Source organism: Haliaeetus leucocephalus, unplaced genomic scaffold, assembly GCF_000737465.1.
Source record: "Haliaeetus leucocephalus isolate CR32 unplaced genomic scaffold, Haliaeetus_leucocephalus-4.0 Scaffold217, whole genome shotgun sequence".
Taxonomy (NCBI): domain Eukaryota; kingdom Metazoa; phylum Chordata; class Aves; order Accipitriformes; family Accipitridae; genus Haliaeetus; species Haliaeetus leucocephalus.
The window spans coordinates 6,204,144-6,227,041 of NW_010972653.1; the positions used below are offsets into that span (position 1 = coordinate 6,204,144).

General features: G+C 37.7%; 1 protein-coding gene across 1 annotated transcript in view; it reads right to left on the bottom strand.

Annotated features, from left to right (window-relative positions):
• ASAP2 (ArfGAP with SH3 domain, ankyrin repeat and PH domain 2) overlaps positions 1 to 22,898 on the bottom strand; it is a 90,719-nt gene that overhangs the window by 61,853 nt on the left and 5,968 nt on the right. Inside the window, exons 2-3 of the mRNA XM_010566693.1 lie at positions 5,605 to 5,677; positions 1,495 to 1,640 (exon numbers count right to left, since the gene is read on the bottom strand). Coding sequence (XP_010564995.1) covers positions 1,495 to 1,640; positions 5,605 to 5,677 — 219 coding nt within the window. The remainder of the gene's footprint in view (positions 1 to 1,494; positions 1,641 to 5,604; positions 5,678 to 22,898) is intronic.

A 22,898-nucleotide genomic window follows, 5' to 3' on the forward strand; every position in this document is an offset into this window, starting at 1 on the left:
AGTTAGTAATTACTGGTTTAAGAGAACAAATAGCTAAGATTTTTGGTAAAACAGCAACTTTTATTAGCTTTTAAAAGTCATCTTGAAATGCAATACATTAAAAGGTTTTTCTGGGGAGGGGGTGCAGCTTTTAGTAGATTGCTTTTTAAAACCACCTAAGCATCACATTTCCCAGATCCATTTGCCTAATGAAGTCACCATATTGCAATTAATTTATGATAGAGAGGGGTTTTTAGTCAACAGAAGGTATCAATTAGAAGACCCATTCTATTTCCCCTTCCATATGAGCAGTCTACCTCTGTATGGGAGACTCAGGATAATGGACTGACTCACACTCAATAAGGATACCTCTTTTGATACGTTATTCTCAGGTAACATTGTACATCCAGAAATATTCAAATCAATATGATGAATATGAAATACATTTCACTGTTGATAAATACATTTGGGGCTAGATTCTCTCTCATCAATATCACGATTGGGTAAAAAGAGAGGACAGCATCAGGGACTGAATGGGACCACCCTAAATCCCATCAGCTGGAAACATTCCCCAAAGAACTGATTATGACCAGCTGGCTGCAAACTACAGACATATGGTCTAGACTCACAAAAACATTTGATGTGTCTCCATCCCATTGATTTCAGCAGGCACAGATTTTTAAATGCTTGTAGGAATCTGGGTCATCTCCCCTTCATAGCTCCTGGTTTAAGAGTTCTGTGGTTTCAAGTAAATTTGGGACTTACTTAGACATGGGAAACCTCTAGCTAGTAGGATGTAGTCAGAATCTGCTCTTTTCGTGCTCTCTGATTAATGTGAAATCGAGGCTGAAAATTTTCCATTCGTAATTAAAACTCCAGTTCTTCCATTTGGCCCCATCCCATTTGGCTCACTGAAGAGTGCTTTTAAGCCTTACTGGCTTCATTTGCAAGATTGGTCCCCAGTGGACACTACTGTCATTTTAGCATTATGTTTGATTTTGTTTTCCTGAGAAGCAAGAGACTCTCTCTTCCAGGGACACTAAAATCTCCCTTTATAAATACAAACAGAAAGCATGAAAAAGTAAAGTAAAAGCAACATGAACACAGAGTAAACCAAGCTGGGTTTTGCTGGTTTCACAATTTCAAAGGAAATTGATACATGCATTTTATAATACATGTTATAATTACTTTATTGTGGGAAGCTTTTAGGCGTGAGAATTGTTGGAAGAGTATTTTTTGTTGTGTTTATTTGTTTTTTGTGGTAATTTGTTTTTTGTTTTGGGGGTTTGGGTTTTTTTGTGGTTTTTTAGTTGGTTTGGTTGTTTTTTTTAAGTTTTTAATTTTGCAAGGTGAAAGGCTAGGCCATGAGACATCTTCCTAAGCCAAGAATTTTTTAAGAACAGTGGTTGCTAAAACACAAATTGTCTTCAACATGAAGAGCTGTTATAATTCACAAATACAGCCTTTGTAATGGCCTTAAAAAATTTCAACATGTTTTTCTTAAGTAATTCTTACCAAATTTTTGAAGAGTGCAGTTAATTCCTTTGTAAACACAGAAAATTTTAAAAACGCTGTTCCCAAATCTGGGTCATCCCTGCAAACACAGTTGCCTCCGAATTTCTCCAGTGCTTGTGTATACTGTTCTTCATTTTCCACGTGAGCTTCAAAAAGAGCAAAACATGAAAATATCATCAGTAGATAAAAGGTTATTGAAATTACAACTGAGTTTTTTTTTAAAAAAACACAACTTTTCAGAAGATTTCTCGCTAAAAATGTTGACTTGATACAATAAACATTTATTATTCATATTTTAACGCTGATATGCCAGAAGTATGACGTATCTCACTAATTCTGGTTTACGTGTATCTATCCACATGCTGTACAAAGGACAATGTGTCATCAAAACAAGACAACCATCTGACAGGAATCCACTCTAGAAAGATCCACAATATTTCTGCACCATAGCTAAGATCACATAACAATTACCAACTCCTATAATGAACTTCTAGAGTCTTTTATTAACGGTCTCGAATTTTAACTGTGTGCTGAACAAAGAAACAGAGGAGATCAAGTGTGTTGGCAGAGTTCTGGATCTCTACAATAGAAGGCAATAGATCAAATAAGACTCTCAAGTCATCTTAGGAAATGGGACTACAAACTACATTACAGATGAGGACAAAACCCATATCTATGTTAACTCTCCGATTCAGAGCAGCAGTGGGAATCAGAAGCAAATCCTAGCAGTCTGCATTTACCACAGACCAGTTCAGTTCTCAAAGCAGTTTTGGTTCACAACAACTAGATTCCTTTCTGAGACAATGAAACCAGAGGCTCTGCCCCAGAAGTGGTCCAGTGCTTAACAGAGACAGCAGGTTCTGAATCACTGTATGGGCTGCACCAATGCAAGTCATCCAGCACACAGCTAATGCTTCTGCCCTTCAGAAAGCTTTGAGCTGCACATATTGGGGGGTTATTCAGCCCAGGGAATGAGATGAAATCTAGGCCTAAAGCAAGTTCCCTTAACTCAAATACAAAGGAAATCTGAGGGGCCTCAGACTTAACTACTTCGACCTACTGATTTACTCCTAGAACACCAGATTACTTGCTTCTGTAGACACACATAAGAAGTCCCTGTCAATTTGATGTATGGAATAAAACAAAAAGTGTTTCTGAACCCAAGCTTAGTGACCATGTCAAGCTTGAGCACATATGGACAAAGCACACCAAGTTGGCACCTGAGAAAGTTAACATTGCCTAGTTCTTATTCTAGCTGTGGCCAATTTCTGACACTTCAGAGGAAGTCAGGAAAAACCACCCATATCCTAGAAAACAAGTTATGCATTAATAAGAACAAAGACCCTTTCTTGGTCATCACATGAGACCAGCATAAACCCTGAAGATTATTTGGAGAGGATTAACTGTTCAAACAAGCAATGATCTGGTTTCATTTCAAGCCCATTTGTACATGTCAACACATTTAATATCCAAAGGATTCTTGATGCAATGCCCTTTCTCCAAATTTCTATGAATTAGTTATACAACCCGTTCAATAAACGTAGCACGCTCCAACTTAAAATCAAGCCTGTCTGTTCATATTCCTATTTGGACAGCCATTCAAGAACTTTATTTCTCAAGTAGCTACAAATTTTCTTTAATTTCCAATACATGAAACTAAAACCCTGTGGAGTAGTAGTATAAAATCACGTAACTGAAGACTGTTATAATGTGCATGCAGATTTGAAGTTACACAAACGGCATTAATTCTACAAGTTTCTATCTTAAGCACTGAAATTTGCAGCCTGTAAAAGATAGTTTGCATATAGCCATTCAATTTAAAAACTAAGCCCTAGCACTGAACTGTATTTAGTTTTCATCAGCATCCGCAGCAGGGGCTGCGCACTTACCAAACCTTTTGCTACCTGAGCTGTAGGATGAAGTAAGGATTTTCAACTAATACTATTGTGTGATATACACACACCTGAACAAGCTTTGAACGAACTGGTACAGACAGCAAAAGACCGGATGTGGCAGGTTGCAACTCCTGTAGTTCACACAGCTATCCAGTAAGGTGAATTATTTCCATATTGCTTTCTGTATTCTTACTGCTTCCTGCATCCAGCTTGGTGTATTTGAACCCAGGTGAGGGTAGAGGTCAGGGCACAATTCATGCAGCAAAAAGAGAAGGCTGCCACTGCCTAAAAACAAGGTGAAAAGGCTGCTACCATTAATTGTTGTAGTTAGATGTGCAATCAGCAGCTGAACCATGCTGACTTTTCACCTTAGGAAACAAGAGCTTTCTATTCCATACAGCATCCCCAAGAGTATTCTATTCCCCAGCATCCTAGGGACTGTTTTTCTGGGTCTATGTGTCAGATTAAAGAAAGCCAACAAACCAGGAGCTCAACAGCAATTCTGAGACATTCCCCAGAATGCTGATGGTAGTTATTGCAGCAATACTATCAGCTGAGTTAGTACTCCACATGTGCTTCTGAAGAACACAAAATTGTATTTTGTCATGGAACCCTCCAAAATACTCTCCCTGCCCTGTGCTTTCTTCCCGATGGATTTTAAAAGTTTCTCTACAAACAAAAGGTTTGGAATCTATCAAAAAAAAAAGAAATCTAAGCCAGGTTTGTTTGAGGGTTTAGAGGCTTTTTTTAAGTAAGAAACTAAATTATGTATAAATTGGAGTCACTATGTAATCCTCTATAACAGTTTCTAAATTCACACATTAAAAAAGAAAGCCAAAACATGTATACTTAATATTCAGGGAACCTATATTAAAAATCCAGTAACTGTGTTTTTATGAGTGCAGGGCCACAGTTTTTGTTTTGTCTAAAGAAACCCCAAGGGCTGGCAAGTGGCTGGGTTAGTGATATTTCTACTGGTGGAAGAGAAATACTTCCAAACCTTTATTGTCAAGATTGGGCAGCATGAATTTAAAAAATTAGGCAAGGTACTGATTTTATGTAAAAACTGTAGTGATTTGCTACAATGCTGTAACAAGTACATTGATTATGAGGCATAGTCAAGCACTTAAAAATTAAAAAACCAACCAACCAAACAAAAAACCAAACAGAAGAAAGAGTGCCAAGTAAATATGTAACAGATGACACAGATCCAGATGAATCTTAAACTGGACCCTCCACAATCCAAAGAGAACAGCTTCATTACATTAGGCAAGAAGGAACCTCCTTTTCAATTAGCCAAGAAGAATTACACCATAACAGCAGTTCCTGTTATAACCTTGTATCTGAACACCAACAGGCCCACAAGTTCTGTCAGATATTGGTGGCTCTCCAAGGTCGCCAGGCCTATCCATTTTGCATATAATATAGGTTTTGTTAGCTGTAATTGCTATGAACTGCAAAGCGAGAACAAATGCAAACAAAATGCTGTTTCTTATCCACAAAAACAAATGCCGCTGCTTATTTACAAAATGCTGCTGATCCACAAAAACAAAAGCTTCAGTTATTTTTTCAAAGATAAACACACAAAACTCCATGAGATTGGCACACATAAAAACGCATGCAGCAATAGTTGTTTGTATTTTTATCAGTGTTGTAAGAGAAATATCTGACTTTGCAGCTCATCAGCTCTCTCTTGTCATGAAGTTCTCAACGTACATAACTGGAAGCCACCAGAAGGGTGAGGTTTCACAAAGCAGTAGAGCCAATGTAGTTTCTTACTGCTGCCAAAGAGAGTAATTTCACCACTCCCATGCCCTCAGCTCTCGATGATATATGTGTCTTACCATTTCAGGTGCTCATCTAATCCCAGTTGATTTCACTGCCTATGCAGCTTTATGAGCTAAAAATCTCATCAAGGGATCTGCCAAGCACCAGGGGTGGCAGAAGGAGCAGGTAGCCCAGACCTGGTAGAAAGAGGAGAGCACAGCTTCCCCACTTGGTAGCAGTATGCCAGCTAGATAGCTTCAGCTACCTCGAAAAAATTCATGCTTACTAAGCTCATCATCAAGCAGCTAGTTCAAGACTGCTATTTAAAATGTAAATTTTTCTCTTCTCAGAGTTACCCATATAACTCTTTCTGATTCAGTAAGACAACTGACTGTTTAAATCCTCCAATTTCACCAATATAAACTACCAGGAATTATTATGTACTTACCCAGACCAGATATGTTTATGGCTTTGACAGATTTCTTCATTTTATAGAGAACAGTTCGGTCAACATCCAGAGCCTAGAACAAAAGAGAAAAATTAAATGTAAACTATTGGATTGTCCCCTGGTAAACCTGTGCCCTGGAAACCTTCTGTAATTATAACACTATTATGTTAGTTAATTTTATTTCTGTAATTAATAGATTACTTGCCAGTTGCTCCCATCACCATCCATACAACCTATTCTGTCCCCTTGTCCACAGAAATACATCCTCCCTCTTTTGCTGATGACCAGCAGCACGTATACACAGCAGCATCTGAAATGAAACTATTTACACAATATCTTCTTCCTATGTTAAAATATTAAAGAAGTTTAAAACAGTTTCAACCTATTGTATGTTCTGACACTGCTGAAGAAACAAGCAGTATCACTTCCCCAGGCAGAATATTAAAAATGGAATTTAATTTCAGTTTTCCTGAATAATTTAGTTAATGAATTGCACTCCCAACCATATAAACTTTCTCACTGCTGTGCTGAAAAAAAATAAATTGCATATGTCTCAAGTATCTTTCACACATTTTATCACTAGGCAAAGCTTTTTCAAAGAAAGAAGTGGAAGCAGGCAATCATTTTGCTTACTGAAGTGAAATATGGGCAGACCCAAAAATGTACAGTTGTTCCAGAACAGAGATGCAGAATTATGGTTACACAAGTTACTAAAAAAAAAACCAAACCCAAACCCAAACACCAACCTTTGTGAAACTGCAAGAAAATTTAAGTATGAGTTCCAGAGATGGTGATGTCTTTAGACCCCACTGAAGAACAATACCAAACACTACAAATTGTACTACGCCAAGAGCTGTTTAACATGATAGATACTTAAAAAACAAACAAAACCCACCAAATTCATTCCAGTTTTCATTCAAAATATTTCAGTGAATCACAGCAGCTACATATCTGACCTACTGTTGTTTTATTGTTAATAATTTGTGTAAGAGAAATGACATGGAAAAGTCAGTCCCTAGGACCCTATCCAATTATTTTAACAAACTGAATGCAAAAAGAAATATTATCCCTCACATTTACGGGAGTATTCTTAAACTGAATCCATTCAGACCACAAATAGCTGGGCAAAATCTCTGCAGCATTCCACGGAAACCAACAGTTTTGGATGTTGCCTTAACATTAATGTTATAGTGTCATGGTACAGATATATCCATTGGAAGTTTTACCTCCAGCATCTTTATAGTTCACATCTGAAACATTAGCAGGAGAAATGCAGAGGCCTTTTCACCTGGAATTCTGAAGAACAGAGGAAGGGGAAAAAAAGCCCTAAGAAAGCTCATAAAAGTCACACACAGCTCTATTCACCCTCTTCAGCAATCTGAATTGCATCCACTATAACAAACCTGTAAACAGTGCGATCTCAAAGGTTAGATTAGTCAACTGTCTGGATGGGAGTACACGAACTAAACTCCCTCATTGTGTATTTGCTGATTTCTAAAAATAATCTCAGAAAAGCACCAACTGATCAGCTGACTACAGAGGAATGAAAATTTCATCGATGACTGCATCAAAGGCAACTACCCTCTTGGAGACAAAGCAAAAAGTATGTCTCCAACTACAAGTAATATAAATAACAGTCGAAAGAGAAGCCTGATGGCCAGAGACTGAAAAGTTACAGATTCAGTTCCCAGATAAGTCTCAGATTTGCATGTGCAGTTGACAAATTATTTGACCTCCGCACCTTAGTTTGGGGGAGGGAGAGAAGAAAAAAAAGAAGACAGTACTTCTTAAAAAAGAGAAGTGTTGGAAAGATACATGCATTGCATGAATTATGAACCACTTGTACTACTGTGGTCAGGGATCCAGATAGACCTATGGATTCATAAAATCTTCTGGCCCACGACTGCCTCACTCAGGAAACACAGACTCTGGGTAAGGGAAAAACTTCAAGTCCTCTTCCTCAACCAAAGTCATCATTTTGGTTTGCAACTTCTCTCAACCAAGTCCCGCTTTCACTGGGATTAGGCAGCAGAAGAGCAAACCTGTAAGGCACAGCATAGCCAGGGTCCAAGAGGAATGATAGCTAATGTCCCTAACATACCAATGATGACAATTCTAGCATCTAGCTATCTCAGCCAGCCGGCCTATGTAAAAAATCAAAACAAGGATGACAGGAAAAAAAAGCCCCACAGACAGTACTGAGGTCTCCAGAATGAGCAAAACCTAAAGCCCTAGTGTGGTGAAAATGTACAGGACTGCCAGGTCAGGCTTCCTAGGGTCCTCCCTTCTTCCCCTGCCTGCCTTTTCAGCTGTGCCAGTTGCAAGTGCTTGCAGGGATGTGTCATAAATTGCAGAAGAGAAGTGATCCATGTTTAAAATGATGCAAAGGGGAAAAAAAAGTTATTTTTCAGTTGGGTCAGCTTTCCAACCCTGGCTAACAGGTAGTCCCTTGATACAACCCAACAGAAAAGACAACAGGAAAAACAGGAATGAGTAGGAGGACCAACATATCCAGGTGCTCCTGCTGAAGAATCCTCCAGGGACATTTCTGAACAAGAATTCAGTAGCTGCATGAGTGTGGCAAGCACTTTTACTATGCTGTTATCTTTACCAGCTACATCTTTTTTAACCCTTAGCATTACATTAGTCTTGACATTTCTTCACATATTCAGTCACCACAACAGAACAGGCTGTGTGTCTTTCTGGGAACTGCTACCACATTTTTATGGTGATAACAGACACCGAGTCTGTATAACAATGCTGAAACATCCAGGGAACCAATAAGACTGGAGCAGGCTAAACACCACCTTGACTAACACTGACTTTGCTAGCTGAGAACTTAGCTCAGCTTCTGTTGAGGTAGATGATCCACTCCAAAAGCCATAAAAAACAGAGAAAAATTATCCCAGTAGCAAACTATCCTACCTTTGTATCAAAGCAACATAGACTCAAGTGGTTATTTCTTCCCTCTCCCAGTCAAAAAAAAAAAAAACCCAACCAAAAAAGGTGAGGAATTGAAGTCATTTGTGACAGTCAGTACTCCATGCAATTTCATTTGCATATAAAACCTAAAAGTATATTGTAATTAGCAAAATGAACAAACTCACAAAAATAAACTATGTTTCACTCTTTAAAATATGAGCACTTTACTGTCGATTCAATTCATTTATGTGATTAATGAGAATGGGAAGAAATTCAACAGTAAAGTCTGCAAAGTTGTGTATCCAAGGTAAAAATACATATACGAACTCGGAGATCAGTCAGAAAAAACTAAGGAGAATATAGGGATCTAGTTTACCAGATGTTTGCAGTATCACTGCAGGGTGCCAAAGTGGTATAGCCATGAAAAACAAAACCATGAAGATACAGGAGATCATCTTCCCCCAAAGACAAGGAAACAAACAAAACAAACAAAATCCCAAACCCCACCTCACTGAATACTACATACTCTTTGAAATGCAAAAAAGGTCCAAAATGTTGGTCTTGACAGCTTACATGTCTCTCTCAACCACTGGATTTTTGACTCTGATAAACACTTATGGAGAAATTACACAGACAAAATGGGAGGCAATGTAGGTGTTGCTTTCATCTGCTAGTATGTGAAGCATGGAATGGAACAAAAAGTCTTTCTTGAACTGCTCTGGTTTTATAATTACATTACTGGGAATAAGCTGTAGTAAACTTAAAATCGGCTAGGTCAAGCAGATAGCTAGAGGGAATTGGAATGTACTCATTAAATAAACAAACAAAAAAATCACAACATGCTTAAATAAATAAATAATTTTAAAAAAAATTAAAAAACACGAAATGTAGGAAGAACTGGCTGCCTTCCCGAAATGATCCCTAGTCACTCAAGGTGTTTGGGCTATCATCTAGGGAACTAACGATCAGTAGGATTTTGTTTGGATAATATGACACTGATTGCCTATACCTTGTGCTTGTTCAGTTACCCTCACAGATAGGCTGTAGGTAGCCTCCTCTCTCCTGAATGGAAAGGGTCCTACCTAAATTCCTTACTGGTGGTAACAAAGAAGAAAAAGAAATATTTAAGCTAAAAAATAATGTTAGTATAAGAACAGCTGAGTAAAAGCTGTACCTGAACAAACTGTGACTAGAAATTGGGAAAAACAAATCCAATTCTGGAAACCTTTCCAAACAGAGGATAAAGGGTAACAGATACCTAGCCATTTCAAGAGGGACCTGAATAAATTTATGAAAGATTATTATGTTGTTTCCTATCGTGGTAAGAAATTAAGACTTGCTCCTGTAGGAGGTTTCTTCTAGTCCTCCATTCCTTTGCAAAATCTTTTGATAATGCTGCATTTAAGAGTGGCTACGTATGCCTACAGATTAACGGACAAAATACTGAAGAACTTTGTATCTTTAATGCTGTATTTTAGTCTTGCTTATAGACCAAAAAATGGGGAGGGGGACTTTGCCTTTGTTTAAATGAAAGACATTGGCACCTATTCACAACTAGTGTTTCAAAGGAGTCATTTCAGCATAAAATTTGAAAATGTTAGCTCTTTAGTTCCATTCTTCATATTTTCTCATCCTTTTCTTTGTCCAAATCTTAGCACTTAGAAATCAGTTTAAATACAGCTGTAGCTTTATTATACTCTGAATTTTTGATCCTGTATTTATTTCATAAATATACACACACCACACCAATGCACACACACGCCAAAATGCTACCCTCCCCTAATTCAACTGTTTTGTGCACTTTAGTACGGTTTTAGAAGCAGTGAAATTTAAAATGGCTTCTGACATTGCATATTCTAGCATTTCTTTTTACCCACTTAAAATGCCCAGTAAATCTCTGAACCAGAAAACAAGTGACTATGTAATTCAGATAGTGGAATCGTTTTGTACTCTCATGTAATGCTGCTAGTTTTGACTCAGAAAACTCTATTGCAAGACTGTTTATTTTGGCATCTGTTTATTTCAGTGCAATGTAGTCAAAGAGGCCATATAAATAATTTTCATAGTCCCACTCTACTGATGAGCACTCAGACTTCCCTCTTGTTAAAAACAGTAAATTGACCTTTGATTTAGGGAAAAAACCACCACATTCTATACAGTACATTAGAAAAGAAGCTACTTTATTGTAGAAGTGGTTCTATGCAGTGTGAACTGAAACAAACTCAAAAGTGACCTTCCTGACTGTGCCCTTCTCAGTGCAATATTTTTCTGAATGCAGTATTTATGTCTTCTGTTCATTTATTTTTATGTGACTTCTAATGTTAATCTTCTAAAACCATTTTTAAGGTGAATTACTTTTTATATCAGAATCTATGTGGAGTTGCTGTAGCATATCCAGAGATCACAGAGATCACTTGTTTGACAAGTCTAAAACAGTATGTTATGATAGGCCTGGTATTGATCTTGTTATCCTGATGTGAATTTCAAGGCTTCTAAATAAATGGCAATATTGGATTAAAATACATGAATATTAGGAAATTTATTATCAAACCCGGTGCTCACATCAGTACTCTTCTTCAAAATGCAATAGCTAATCTCTCTTAAAACGGGATAGAAACATGATTCAGTTTGAAAACTGTTTTACCTTACAACCTAAGGCCACACAGTGAAAACAATTACAAAAGATGTCTAAGTTCATTTGCCACGCTTGAAAAAGCTGTCATTTTTCATTTTTCTTGCTGTAGCTTCAACTAGTTTATCACTGTGCAGTTACCACACATGATCATATACCCCACAAAACCCCCAACCCTAAAATTACCTGCAATATGCAAATCTTTTAAAAATTGTAATTCATGTTGTTTTTTTTCTAGCAAGCTGAGGCTAACATTTTGTCAGCCATCACAGATATGCTTTGGACATACTGCTAATGTATTTTTCACAAGGTATTCAGTAATACAAGCATTAGGTATTTGGGGTGCCACAGGCTGAAAATTTCAAAATTCCGATAATGAAGTAAATGTATTTCTGAGGCCCATATAGAGTGTAGAAGCAACAAGTCAAATCATTACACAACGTATTTTAAAGTTCTACATGCCTCAGGAGAATTTAGCAACAAACATGCCTGCAATAAGTATAACAGGGAAAGCAACAAGCGTAACAAAATAAACAGAAGAAAACACAGCTTTTAAGATGAACACTAGAGAAAGAAGGACTCAACTACCAGTGATCAGTAGTAAAGCTTTTTTCCTTATGGAGGAACAATGTCCAGTTTCACTTGCCAAAGGCCAATTTCCATTTTAACTGCCTCAAAGCTTTTTACTCTGAACAATAAAATGTGCCAACTAATTAGAACCAGACCCATTTCACCAAGACGAAATCAGTCCGAGGTTACTGAAACTTCCTGAAATGTTATTCTACGTCCTACTTCATATGCCACAATCTGCCCTGACACTTTAAAATAATAACAACAAAGCTGTTCCAAGTCTGTTTCACATCGCCTAGAAAGATTTAACCCCACTGGGAAATACAACATTCAAGCATTTAATTGCTGCTTCCCCCCGCAAAAAAAACCAACTCAAAACTAGCATCAATCCAAAAATCTATATAGTCTAAATGGATTTGTGCAATATATAGGCTTCCTTCTTCTGGAAGGGGTATTGGCTCAAATTAATAAATACATTTAATACATTTCAGGTTGGCACATAAAATGAATGTGTTATTTGCTCTTTTCAGTGGAGTGGGGGGAAAACAAACTGTTCTATTTTTATCATATTTAATTGGGGGAGGGAAAAAAAGCAGGAAGGCAGAAACTGAGTAATTGGACATCCCAAAGATGATTTTGGCACCTTTTACAGAAACAAAGGGTATGGGGAAAAACAGGGCAGTAGCAGCATAAATAGAGTCCCCAAACTCAAGTGGTTAGATGTTCATGAAACATATTTTCTGTCAAACTTACCGCAGAAGTCTGTGTTTTTATCTCATGTAAGTGTCCTTACACCAGTGCCTTATTTCTTTGTGGCCCAGAAAATAACTATTTATCTGTAGAGGAACAGAAAAATAGCCATTCTGGGTCAGATCAACACTCCATTTAACCTGATATCCTCTATCAGTAGTGTGATACAACAGCAGATGTTTAGGGCAGCAAGCAAAGAAAAGCACATACACATCCATCTCCCAGTTTCCAGCAGTCAGTTTAAAAAGAAAAGACTGAGACACTCTCAACCAGAAACACTACATAGCCCAACAGGCTATTCTCAAGAGAAACAAGAAGCCCAAGCTTTCTAACTCCAGACAAGGGAAAGAAAAAAAACCTAAACTTGACTTCTCGCAGCTCCTTATGAGTGTGACAGCCTACTGCGGGAAGTAATGAGGGAGGAAGGGGAAGGAGTCAGCCATCATCTTTGCTCTATTTTTTTATTTAAAACAGTTGAAAGTCTCTAATACATTCCTTTCTTCCTATCTGCAGCAGCTTCATTTTAGAAATGCTAGAATTAACTGTTTCACATTTTGGGTTATTTAGATGGGGTTTTTGCTGAAAGTATTCATAGAATTGGATCTGAATTTGTGAAAAGTGTATGGTAACTTTTTTTCCTTTTTTTTTTTTTTTTAAAATAAAGAGTCCATTGGAACAACAACAACAAAAATGCTTGGAAGTACTGCTAAAGCAGTTACAAAATTTTGGGAAATAAATTGTCAAGTAATTTGAAAAATAATCTTGGAGACAGGAAAACTATGTGTTCTTCCCCATACTGCACATCTAACTGACAAAGATACAAATAAAATATCAACATACTGACTTTAGATCCAATATAAACAATTATCTTAACCATTATATCTTTAAAACAAAAATCTAATCTCACTCTCAATTTTAGCAATTTGCATTAACATATCGGGCTACTCAACAGCCATAAATCCTTCCGTACTTCACCTATTCCAGTATTTCAGAGTAAGTAATAATGTGAGAGGCTGCTGCAAATGCTGAACACAAATAGGAATGTCCTTCCCAAAAATAAAAGGATGCACAAAGAACCTTGGTCAGTTAGTAAGGAAAAGATAAGTGATCAAATAACTACTGTAGATACAGCAGAGCACGAACCAGCTCTTGTGCCTTACTGGACTGGTCTTGTTTAAAAAGTAGCAGTATCAAGTTTTGAAGTCTTACCCAGCAAGCACAATCATTTGGCTTTTCTGGTGTATCTTTACAGGCAATCTGATACTTGCTGTAATTAATCCTCTGCGACTCAAAAGATCAGAGATATCCACAGACATTCTATCTCAGTTTGTTATTTTTCTATTAGAAATGAACCGTCTACACTGCTGGCCTCAATCCACCTTTCTGTTACAGAAGGTGGTAAAAAGCTTCCTACATTATGTTATTCCCCTCCAAAACCCTCTTTCCATTCTCCTACTGTTACGTCATTTCCTCCCTCCATGTATTAGTTTCTTTTCTAAATCCTCTCCAGTTTCCTTCCACTGATCACCTGGAACATTCAGGGAGGGACTGATACAAAGGGTAGAAGAAACCTTCACAGGCATAGTTTGGGGCAAGGCATTCCAGCCTCTGAACGTATTCTAGAAGAATAATAATTTTTAAAACTTTAGCTTTGGGTAATTACTTTATTTGGAGTGTGCATGTGAAGAAGTGTTCTAGAACATTATATTATATAGTAGCTATGACAGTTAATTTGTATAAATAAGCTCTTAGGCATAAGACTTGCCTGCTTAAAGAGAATGTGAAGGTACAGAGACAGACATGCGATAAAAATGATAGGGTTTATGGCAGAATTGTCTCTGCAAAGTCCCTTTCCTCAAAAGCATTATTTCTCCAGCATCTGGGTTTGTCATTCTTGTGGGCCCAATGCCAAGGCAATCTGTTTGAACAAGCACTGGTCAATCTGGCAGAAAAACGTAGTAAACATTTTGGCTCTAAACTATCGTGCATACAGCTAAGGGTATGCATAGTGGAAAGAGGTAATACAGCTGCTTTGGGAAATTAATAAAAGGTAATTCTGTTGCAAAGGTAAAAGATGGGAAAATTTGACACTCCTCAATGTTGTATACAAAACCCACAACTGAGCATGACGACTTTGTATAATGACTTCATTTTTTATTAAAACAAAGAAGTGATGCCTAAAAGAATTCTTTAACAAACCACTTCTATCAACAAAGAGAAACCCTAAATCAAGAGGTTCAGAACCTACAAAATCTTACATCATTAATACATGTTACTACATGGTACTGTTGCACACTGAACAAAAAAGGTGCTGTATTTGTGTATTAATCATTCAATTTCCACACACTTCCCTAGCTACATTAAATTGGAAATGCAAGAGATACTTAAGCGGGGGGGGACAGGATGGGATGGGACGGGGCACCAAGCATTTTTGTATAATAAAAACCTCTTGCCTAAGAGAAAAGAACAGAGGCCACTTATGTTAACTATTTCTCCAGAACACATCCACCTCCTGCATTTTATACTGAGAAATACATTTTCCTTCTCTTTTCATAATTTCACCACCAACATTGCAGCTATCTGCTTTCAAAGACAAGATGACTGGACTTCACATACAGATCTCATAAGCAACATAATAGACTTGATGCACTTCCTCTTTACGGTGGCTCATTTTTAAACAAAAGGTATTTAAATAAAACTCCCTTATTTATTATTTAATTGTTGTTTAATTTTTCAGTTGCACTAGCCAATTTCTGATATCCATATCTATGTATTTAGTATTACATGCTTCAACATGCTAAGATATATCACTATGTAAAACAAAGTAACATAGATAACAAGATAAAGTTCCAGTGAGGACTGTCTTGAACAGCCAAGTAAACTTTACCACCCCTTTACCCGTGTCAAAATTCTCTGGTCCTCCGCCTGCAAGAAACTTTTCTCTAGCTTCACGTTTTTGCATTTCTGTCTGCTGTCAGCATCCATCAAAGCCCTTCATGGTTTGGAGCCCAGCTGTTGGAAGAGGCTGATCCTCACCCTGCACCACTCAACAGCATTTACAATGAACTAGCCTGATGGGATTTTCCTTTTGCAGATTTCTCAATTCAGTACTCTTTTCCCTAGTATTAAGTCCTTTTATACACCATCAGAGCCAACGAGAATTAATCTTTGCAGAACATAATGCCCTTTTATACTGCATATGACAAGCCTTTTAACTAGAGAATTTTGTTATTTATGGGAGTACTCAACAAGCAAAACACTTTCCAGATGCTCAAAAGTTCCTGTATCAATAGTCTAATTTGGTTTTAGTAGTCTTGAAACCCTGTACTTGAAATGGGCAAATATCCCAGTTGCAATCTCTACAAAATGAAGAAAAACTAAATAGTAAGTTTTCCCTATATATGATGCACTTACTTTACCCTAAAAATGAAAAGCTTTGTGGCGTGTGCACATATCAACCGGATGCCATAAACTGACCTATCCCTCCCCATCCAGCACTCCTTTGAGTTTTTCTTCATTTATCTTCTTTATTTATCCAATAATTCTAGGGACCAGAAATTAACCAAGAAAAGAAGAGAGTCTACATCAACGTAGCACAATCAAACCTCAATCTTAACAGGCCTCTGAGAACTTCTTAACAGAAATAAATAATAAAATCTGTATTACAAACATCTTTGGCAGAGATATATATGAGGGGGGCCATTCTGAAAGGGAATAAAAGGCACACAAACTTTTATCTAGTTCATGATACACCTGGAACTTTTAGGACACCATACTCCCACAACAAAGAATGGCAGGTAACTAGAGGGCACTCCAGAAGAGACAAAGACAAATCACCTCAAATGTACCAAGTATTCCTAGGGAAACACTGAACCAGCTGTCAAAATTAGGATAAGCAGAGGTAAAGCAATACATCAGACATCACCTCTCTATTATTAGGGTAGAAGTTTATGAAAGGCATCAATCTATAACACTGGTGGCATATTCATTACTACAGCTTAGTTTTCTTCAGTGGAGAGTTATTTCCTTTTACAATTTAATACATTTTGTATAGTTAACCTTTCTCATTCGCCAGTTCTTACATGAAAGCCCACTGTCAAACGATAAAACTCATTTTCTCTTGAAACACTGTAAAATTATTTGTATTCTATAGCAGCTTCCAGACTTCAGCCTGTGATTTTCACTCCAACCTCTCTATAATTCAGAATACCATGTTCAAAAAAAATCTCTGCATGGTCTCTCAGCATTAAAACTTTTTTCCCCATTAAAGTAACTGCATGACAGCATAATTAACAGCAGCTAATGCAAATATAAGATTAACCCACTTATGGCCATCAAACATTTGATAACATCAGTATCTTCCTCTTGTGGTTAAATGGAAAAAAGAAATCGCACTAATTTCATTTTGTTGATGATTTGTCATGCTGTAGCTATTGGTAAAGAGCTTGAGTTCTTGTATAAACGCATAAACATAATATTCTATTAATTTCCATTTGGGAATTTTTAAATGAATGAATGCATCCAAACTGTCATATATTGTCATTCATTTTAGGTGTCTGACTAGAGAAATCTCAAGACACTATTACAGTCTTGAAAACAATGATCTTAAATTCTGCTGGAATTTCAACAGCTTAAAGTATAACTGAAATTAACAGTTCAGGCACTCCTGTCATGAAGGTGAGCTTCCTAGAAGTGTAAGTGAATCTTAAGTCACACAATTATTAGTGTACCAAACAGTAGATATAAAATACCCATTTACATCATATTTGATGTAAAACTAAAAGCTTTCCCCCCAGGGTGACCTTTGCCAAAGTAATTAGGGAGTTCATGCACATAGAAGATACCTACAAAATGGAGCAAACAGTACTTCCCTATACCACTGAGGATTAGGAAGGTAAATTTGTACACAGCTGCTACCCAAGACAAAACACTGAACAACTTCTGTATTTAAAATTGAAGCAGTTTAGAACAGAGAAGCAGGTCCAGGCCTCTGAGCACTTTTGGTGTGTTCTTAAAAGAAATAGGAAAGAGCTACTGAATCAACTGACTGAAACTGAAGAGACAAATGCCTCAATCTATATGTAACCAAGCACCACACGTCCTTGCACGATCACCACATCCATATGGGTTGGGGGACAGGAAAGGCAGTGGCAAACCCTACTACTCCATCCCTAGCACAGAAAGACTGACTGACGATACTTACGTGAAAAGCTTGTCATCCACAACCAGAGCAGTTAAGCAACAGAAGAGAATGAACTAAGCAAAAGAATGAATGAAACCAAACAAAAAGCAGCTTACAAGAGATTTACTACTTCATTGCTTCTTCAATGCTACTCTCTTCAGCGCCGCTAGCATCTAGTCTACATGGAGCTCAAAGTGTAGGAGGACTCTGCTGGTTATTTTTTCTGTTGTTGTGTAACATACACCTACAGGTCTGGAAAACAAACAAATGATTAAAAACATGTGCCTTGCAAGACTCTATACTGCATGTTTTGCATGTGACAACAGAGCAGGGGCTCTGTTTTTGCATGTGCTAAGGAAATTTCCACTCCTATTGCTATAGCCAAACAGTAATCCTGTTTGATTGAAGGGGCTTAAAATGATTAGTAAATGCATTTATTTCTAAGTTGACTTCCCTAGAATACAGTCTAAGTTTCCATGAAATTGCATATCCTAGGAAAGAAATCTTTCACTAACAAAGAACAGAAACCATAAAACATGAGAAAATAATCTGTATGAATGTTCACATCACTCCACTCCTTTTTTCCCCTTCCTATATGCCTTCTAAATGCAGAACAAAGCTTTCAGGAACATAAAAGTAATTTGTTCGGCTCTAATCACTTCAGCTCTTTTGATGTATCTACACACATACTTAGCATAATGCCTAGACAGAATTATAGATTTCAGACTAGAACTACATTGATAATCTGATCTTTAATCAGGGATAGCTGAGGGGTCCACAAACAGCAGATGGTTCTATATAGCATACTGCTCCAAGACAATGAGGAGCAGAGTTTCAGCCTTCCCTCTCAATTCTCTATTTCTTCTTGGTTTAACAAGTCAGATGGTAGAATTTATACTGCAGGTTCTTTCATGTTAACTTTTACAGCCACCTCTTAAAGATCATACTCCAAAGAAACACACTTCATTGCACAATGTCACTTCCATAGTAAATATTTCTGTGAAACAGAGTTCCCACATACAAAGAAGCAAATTTTTCAAATTCTGTCCAACACCTACTCACTTGAAAACAAAGCTTACTACTCTAGATGAGAACTACTGAATCACACTACCCAAGCTTATTTCCTGCAAAGCAGCATTGCTCACAAGAAAAAAGCTATTCAGTTACAGTGCTGTATCTCAGCGCCTCCATCAATAAATTCTCCCCCATAAGGTAAATTATTCTCTCTTTCCAAATAAAACTGAGATATATATAACAGCTAATAAAGTCTGCATAATACATAGTACTATGTCCCATTTTCTGGATATATAACATGCAGAACTCTTCTTCCACTCTCCTAAAGTATAGGGTAGGATGTAGCTATGACACTACCATTATCCACTTTCCTCCATCACTATCCCTTCCCTATATCCCTGCCTGCCTCCTTACTGTACTGATCCTTTTCACATTAGCCCTCCCTGCACATTATCCGCCTGGCGTTTTCATCCTACTTCCTGCATAAACACTGCCGCACCCCCCCTTCCTTTGCAGTTCCTGTCAATTCTGATTCCTCTGAACTTCCTTAGACTTTTGATGCATTTCCTTATCCCCTCCTTAATGTTTCTGCCTACTTGCCAATTCCTGATCCTCCACTCCTCATATGCTATCATAGTACTTCTGCCTCTGCATGACTCTCTCAACTCCCAGTTTGTCTTTAATGCAGATTCCATTTTCTTGCTCTTCACTTTCGACTGATCCTCATATTACCTCTTAAGATACGTCAACCGTCTATTACTTTCCAAGTCTTACTTTTTCCTGTGTTCCCATTTTTTGTTGTTTCCTAGCCAAATTTACTCCTCCACTTAATCCCTACACTGATGTAAACTTCATGAAAGAAGTCTGGATTTAGTCCACATAAAAGAACAACTGCATACAGTAAGCATTTTGCATACAGAAGAGCTGGAGCTTTGTGCTAACAAACATGAGACTGCGTGGGTAAAAGGCCAGGAAAAAAAGAGAAACAATCCTACCATCAGCTTGCAATAAAATCAATAGTTACGAGCACCAAACTTCTGTTTGTCCCATAACTTGATATACATTTTCTAGCTGGGTTTGGGGAGGGGGCAGAATCTGTCTCCATTAAAATGGACCAAAGCAGAGATTTTTAACTTTACATGAAACCCGGGTGTAATCACCCTCTACAGCTTTACAAGTATGATTGTCAGTAATTCTGTTTTTCCATAAGAAATTGCCAGCACTGATGCAAGTATAAACAAGGAGCCACATAAACTCTCCTGATGTGAAGTTCTTGCACATCTGACTATGCTACAACTTAAAAAATGAAAGCAAATGGGAAAGTACCATCTTCTTGCATAGCAGTGACAGTTGCTGTAAATACTTGTTTACAGTATTTTTCAAGCATTTCTGGAAGCAGGAATGGGAACTGGTTACTTTGCTAGCCTGCCACTCATCCAGGGGTACTTGCAATCTTTGAGAAGAACATATCTCCTCCTTGATTTAACAGTCATGGTCTGCATTTCTGCATCCTTTGCAATCATTTTTACTAGCTGTAAATACTTCTCCTTTTCTCTCCATCCCTGCTTTTTTAACCCTCTGTGCTTTAATCACATATCATCCTATTCTTTACAGGATTTGTCAGCAGTATTTGCTAGTCATCATCCTAGTTCTTTCTGAATCCTGGAAAATAAGTTAACCAGCCCCAACAAACTGAGTGCTTTCAGCTCACGGTTTTGTTTGTTGCTTTGGTGACTTGCATCTCTATTCTTACTATCCATTCTACCTTCTCCCATACTTTGAGCTCAAAAACTGCAGCAGAGCACTCATTTAGATTTGGCAGTACCTACATTATCTTTAATACTACTACATTCTAACTGTGTATTATCCTTTCTTTTTCTCCTCACAATGCTACGTGCTTGAAGAGTGTTTTTGTTTTCTTTACTGCTTGCTGTCATTCCTAAAGAAACTTGACTTTTACAAATTTGTCTTTTATCTTTACACATACTCTTTAATGAAAAACTTTCTTCTGACTACCTGGCTTTTTCTTCCCATTTTTGACAGGCTCTGCTCATTTGTGACATTCTTCTTGGGGTGTTTCAAGTCTGTAGTTTTTCCCATAATTTTCCCCTTTCTTGGGATACTTCATGAACATTCTTCATGCTTTATTACATAAACTCTTCAGTTCTGCTGACCTCACCAGCTCTCAGTTTAATGACTTTTTCTCTAAATACAATTTTTTCTCGTTTTGCCTTGTTTTTGCTTTTTGTTTTGCTTTTAGCACACAATGAATTGAGCCCCAACTATTCAACAAACACTTCACTTGTTTCCAGTCTGATCAACAACATCCACTTGATTCCTGCCTTTAAATCAGTGATTCTCACATTAACTTCTCCTGCTTCTGTCTGTTTCCTTCTGTAAAAGTCAGCATCTTGGCTTGTCATCATAGATGCCTGAACATAATGTGTCTGAAATACAGCTCTTTTTTATTCCTCTTGCACTATTCCTCCATGCTTGCGGTGTTAGCAGACAGCCCACTTTACCAGACCATAACCAATGGGTTCTCTTAAACTGAAACCTGTTTATCATCAACGATGTACACCCCTTCTGCATAGTATCTCTAAAATATAGCCTTTCACTCTAAGCTAAGGTTTCTACCCATGATCTCATAATTTAATTTTGATTATTTCAACATTCTGGCTTTGACAAACACAGTCTTCCTCAGTCACATCCACTCATGATACTAAACCTTTCAGTTTGTCTTCTATGCAATGAATCCCTCTCCATACTTGTAACAGCACTCTCCTTTGCGTTAAATGTAAGACAATGGTCTTTGATTCTAATTCTTATTAGTAGGAAACACCAATAATCTCCTGTTCACTCATGACCCCCCCTCCCTCTGATCAGACTAACTCCAGCCACAAACACCCATTTGTTTTTTTAGAATCACCCCTTCATGTTTTCTTACCAATGCTTAGTTGGTACTTATCTTACCAATAATTACATTTTATAACATCCACAAACTCTTCTGAGCTCTACAGATCATTAAACATAGACTGGGAAGGGGAGCAACGGTGGAAGATATCCCCGCAGCTGGAGAAGCTGCAGAAAGATTTCACTCAGAGAACAATCTCTTCTTCCCTCTCTAGCAACTTCATGAAGAATATAACATTTATTTAGAGCCAGTGAGGATGGAGGGCAAGTGAAGACTCTTGCTGCTAGCCCATGCTTGAGAGACAGTCCAGCTTAGCATGAAGCCCATCTGAGCCCCAGCCATGGCTCTAGTACCATGGACAGGGCTGGGCCAAGGCTGCTGCAGAGGGGGCAAGGCTAGGGAGTTCCATGAGGTAGGGCAAAGCACCAATAACCTCTGTAGCAAAGGAGTTTCAAGAAATTGAGAGATTAGGAGACTGAAAACATCGAGAAAGTATCGAGAAGCTTGATATCCAAGACGATAGAGGGAAGAGCTAACCTAAATTGGGCTAAGCCCAACTTTTGTGGAGCTTCAGGTGCAAAGGTTGTTTCTGGGGAAACAGGGCAGACAGATAGTGTGGGTTAAGAGTGAGGCTCAGAAGCTGGGGAACAGGATTTTAGACAGGGAATGGTTGTACATAATACATATACTTATATGCACGCACGTGGAAGGTGGAAATTATAAAAAAAATAGAAGATTTAAGAGTTGAACTAAAATGTTTGAGAACCACTACTCTAATGCATATGAATAAAAAGAAACAATTTCACAGTGGTTCAGGTACAAACACAGTACACTAGTCAGGTGCACCAAGTTTTCTTGGATTCCTCCACATGTATTCATCAGCAATGTCCATTTGACATGTGGACTGTAAGTGCTTTGGAGCAGGGATTAGCTTTTGTCCTGTGACTTTGCCTTTCAGAACGAAGGCCTCACCTTTACCCAGCATTGCTGTATATTATGGTACACACAGAACAACATGAAGATGAGAAGAGGAAGTGAAGGTGGGTTAAACCTGAGCAGAATTAGCCACTTTCCACATCTACTCTCTTTTAGCATCAGCATGAAGTACACTAAATCCAGATAACATGGTTCTGAGAAATGCAGCAGCACTAGGAAAAAATCAAAAGACAAAAGCCACAGTTAGTAAAATACTTCAGAAATTTACATATTTCCCATTGATCCTCCTACAGGGAATGGGCATTTGGTAATAGGAAGCAAATGCATCATCGGATGCACCAAGGTAAGGTGCACAGCAATCTACTTATATGATT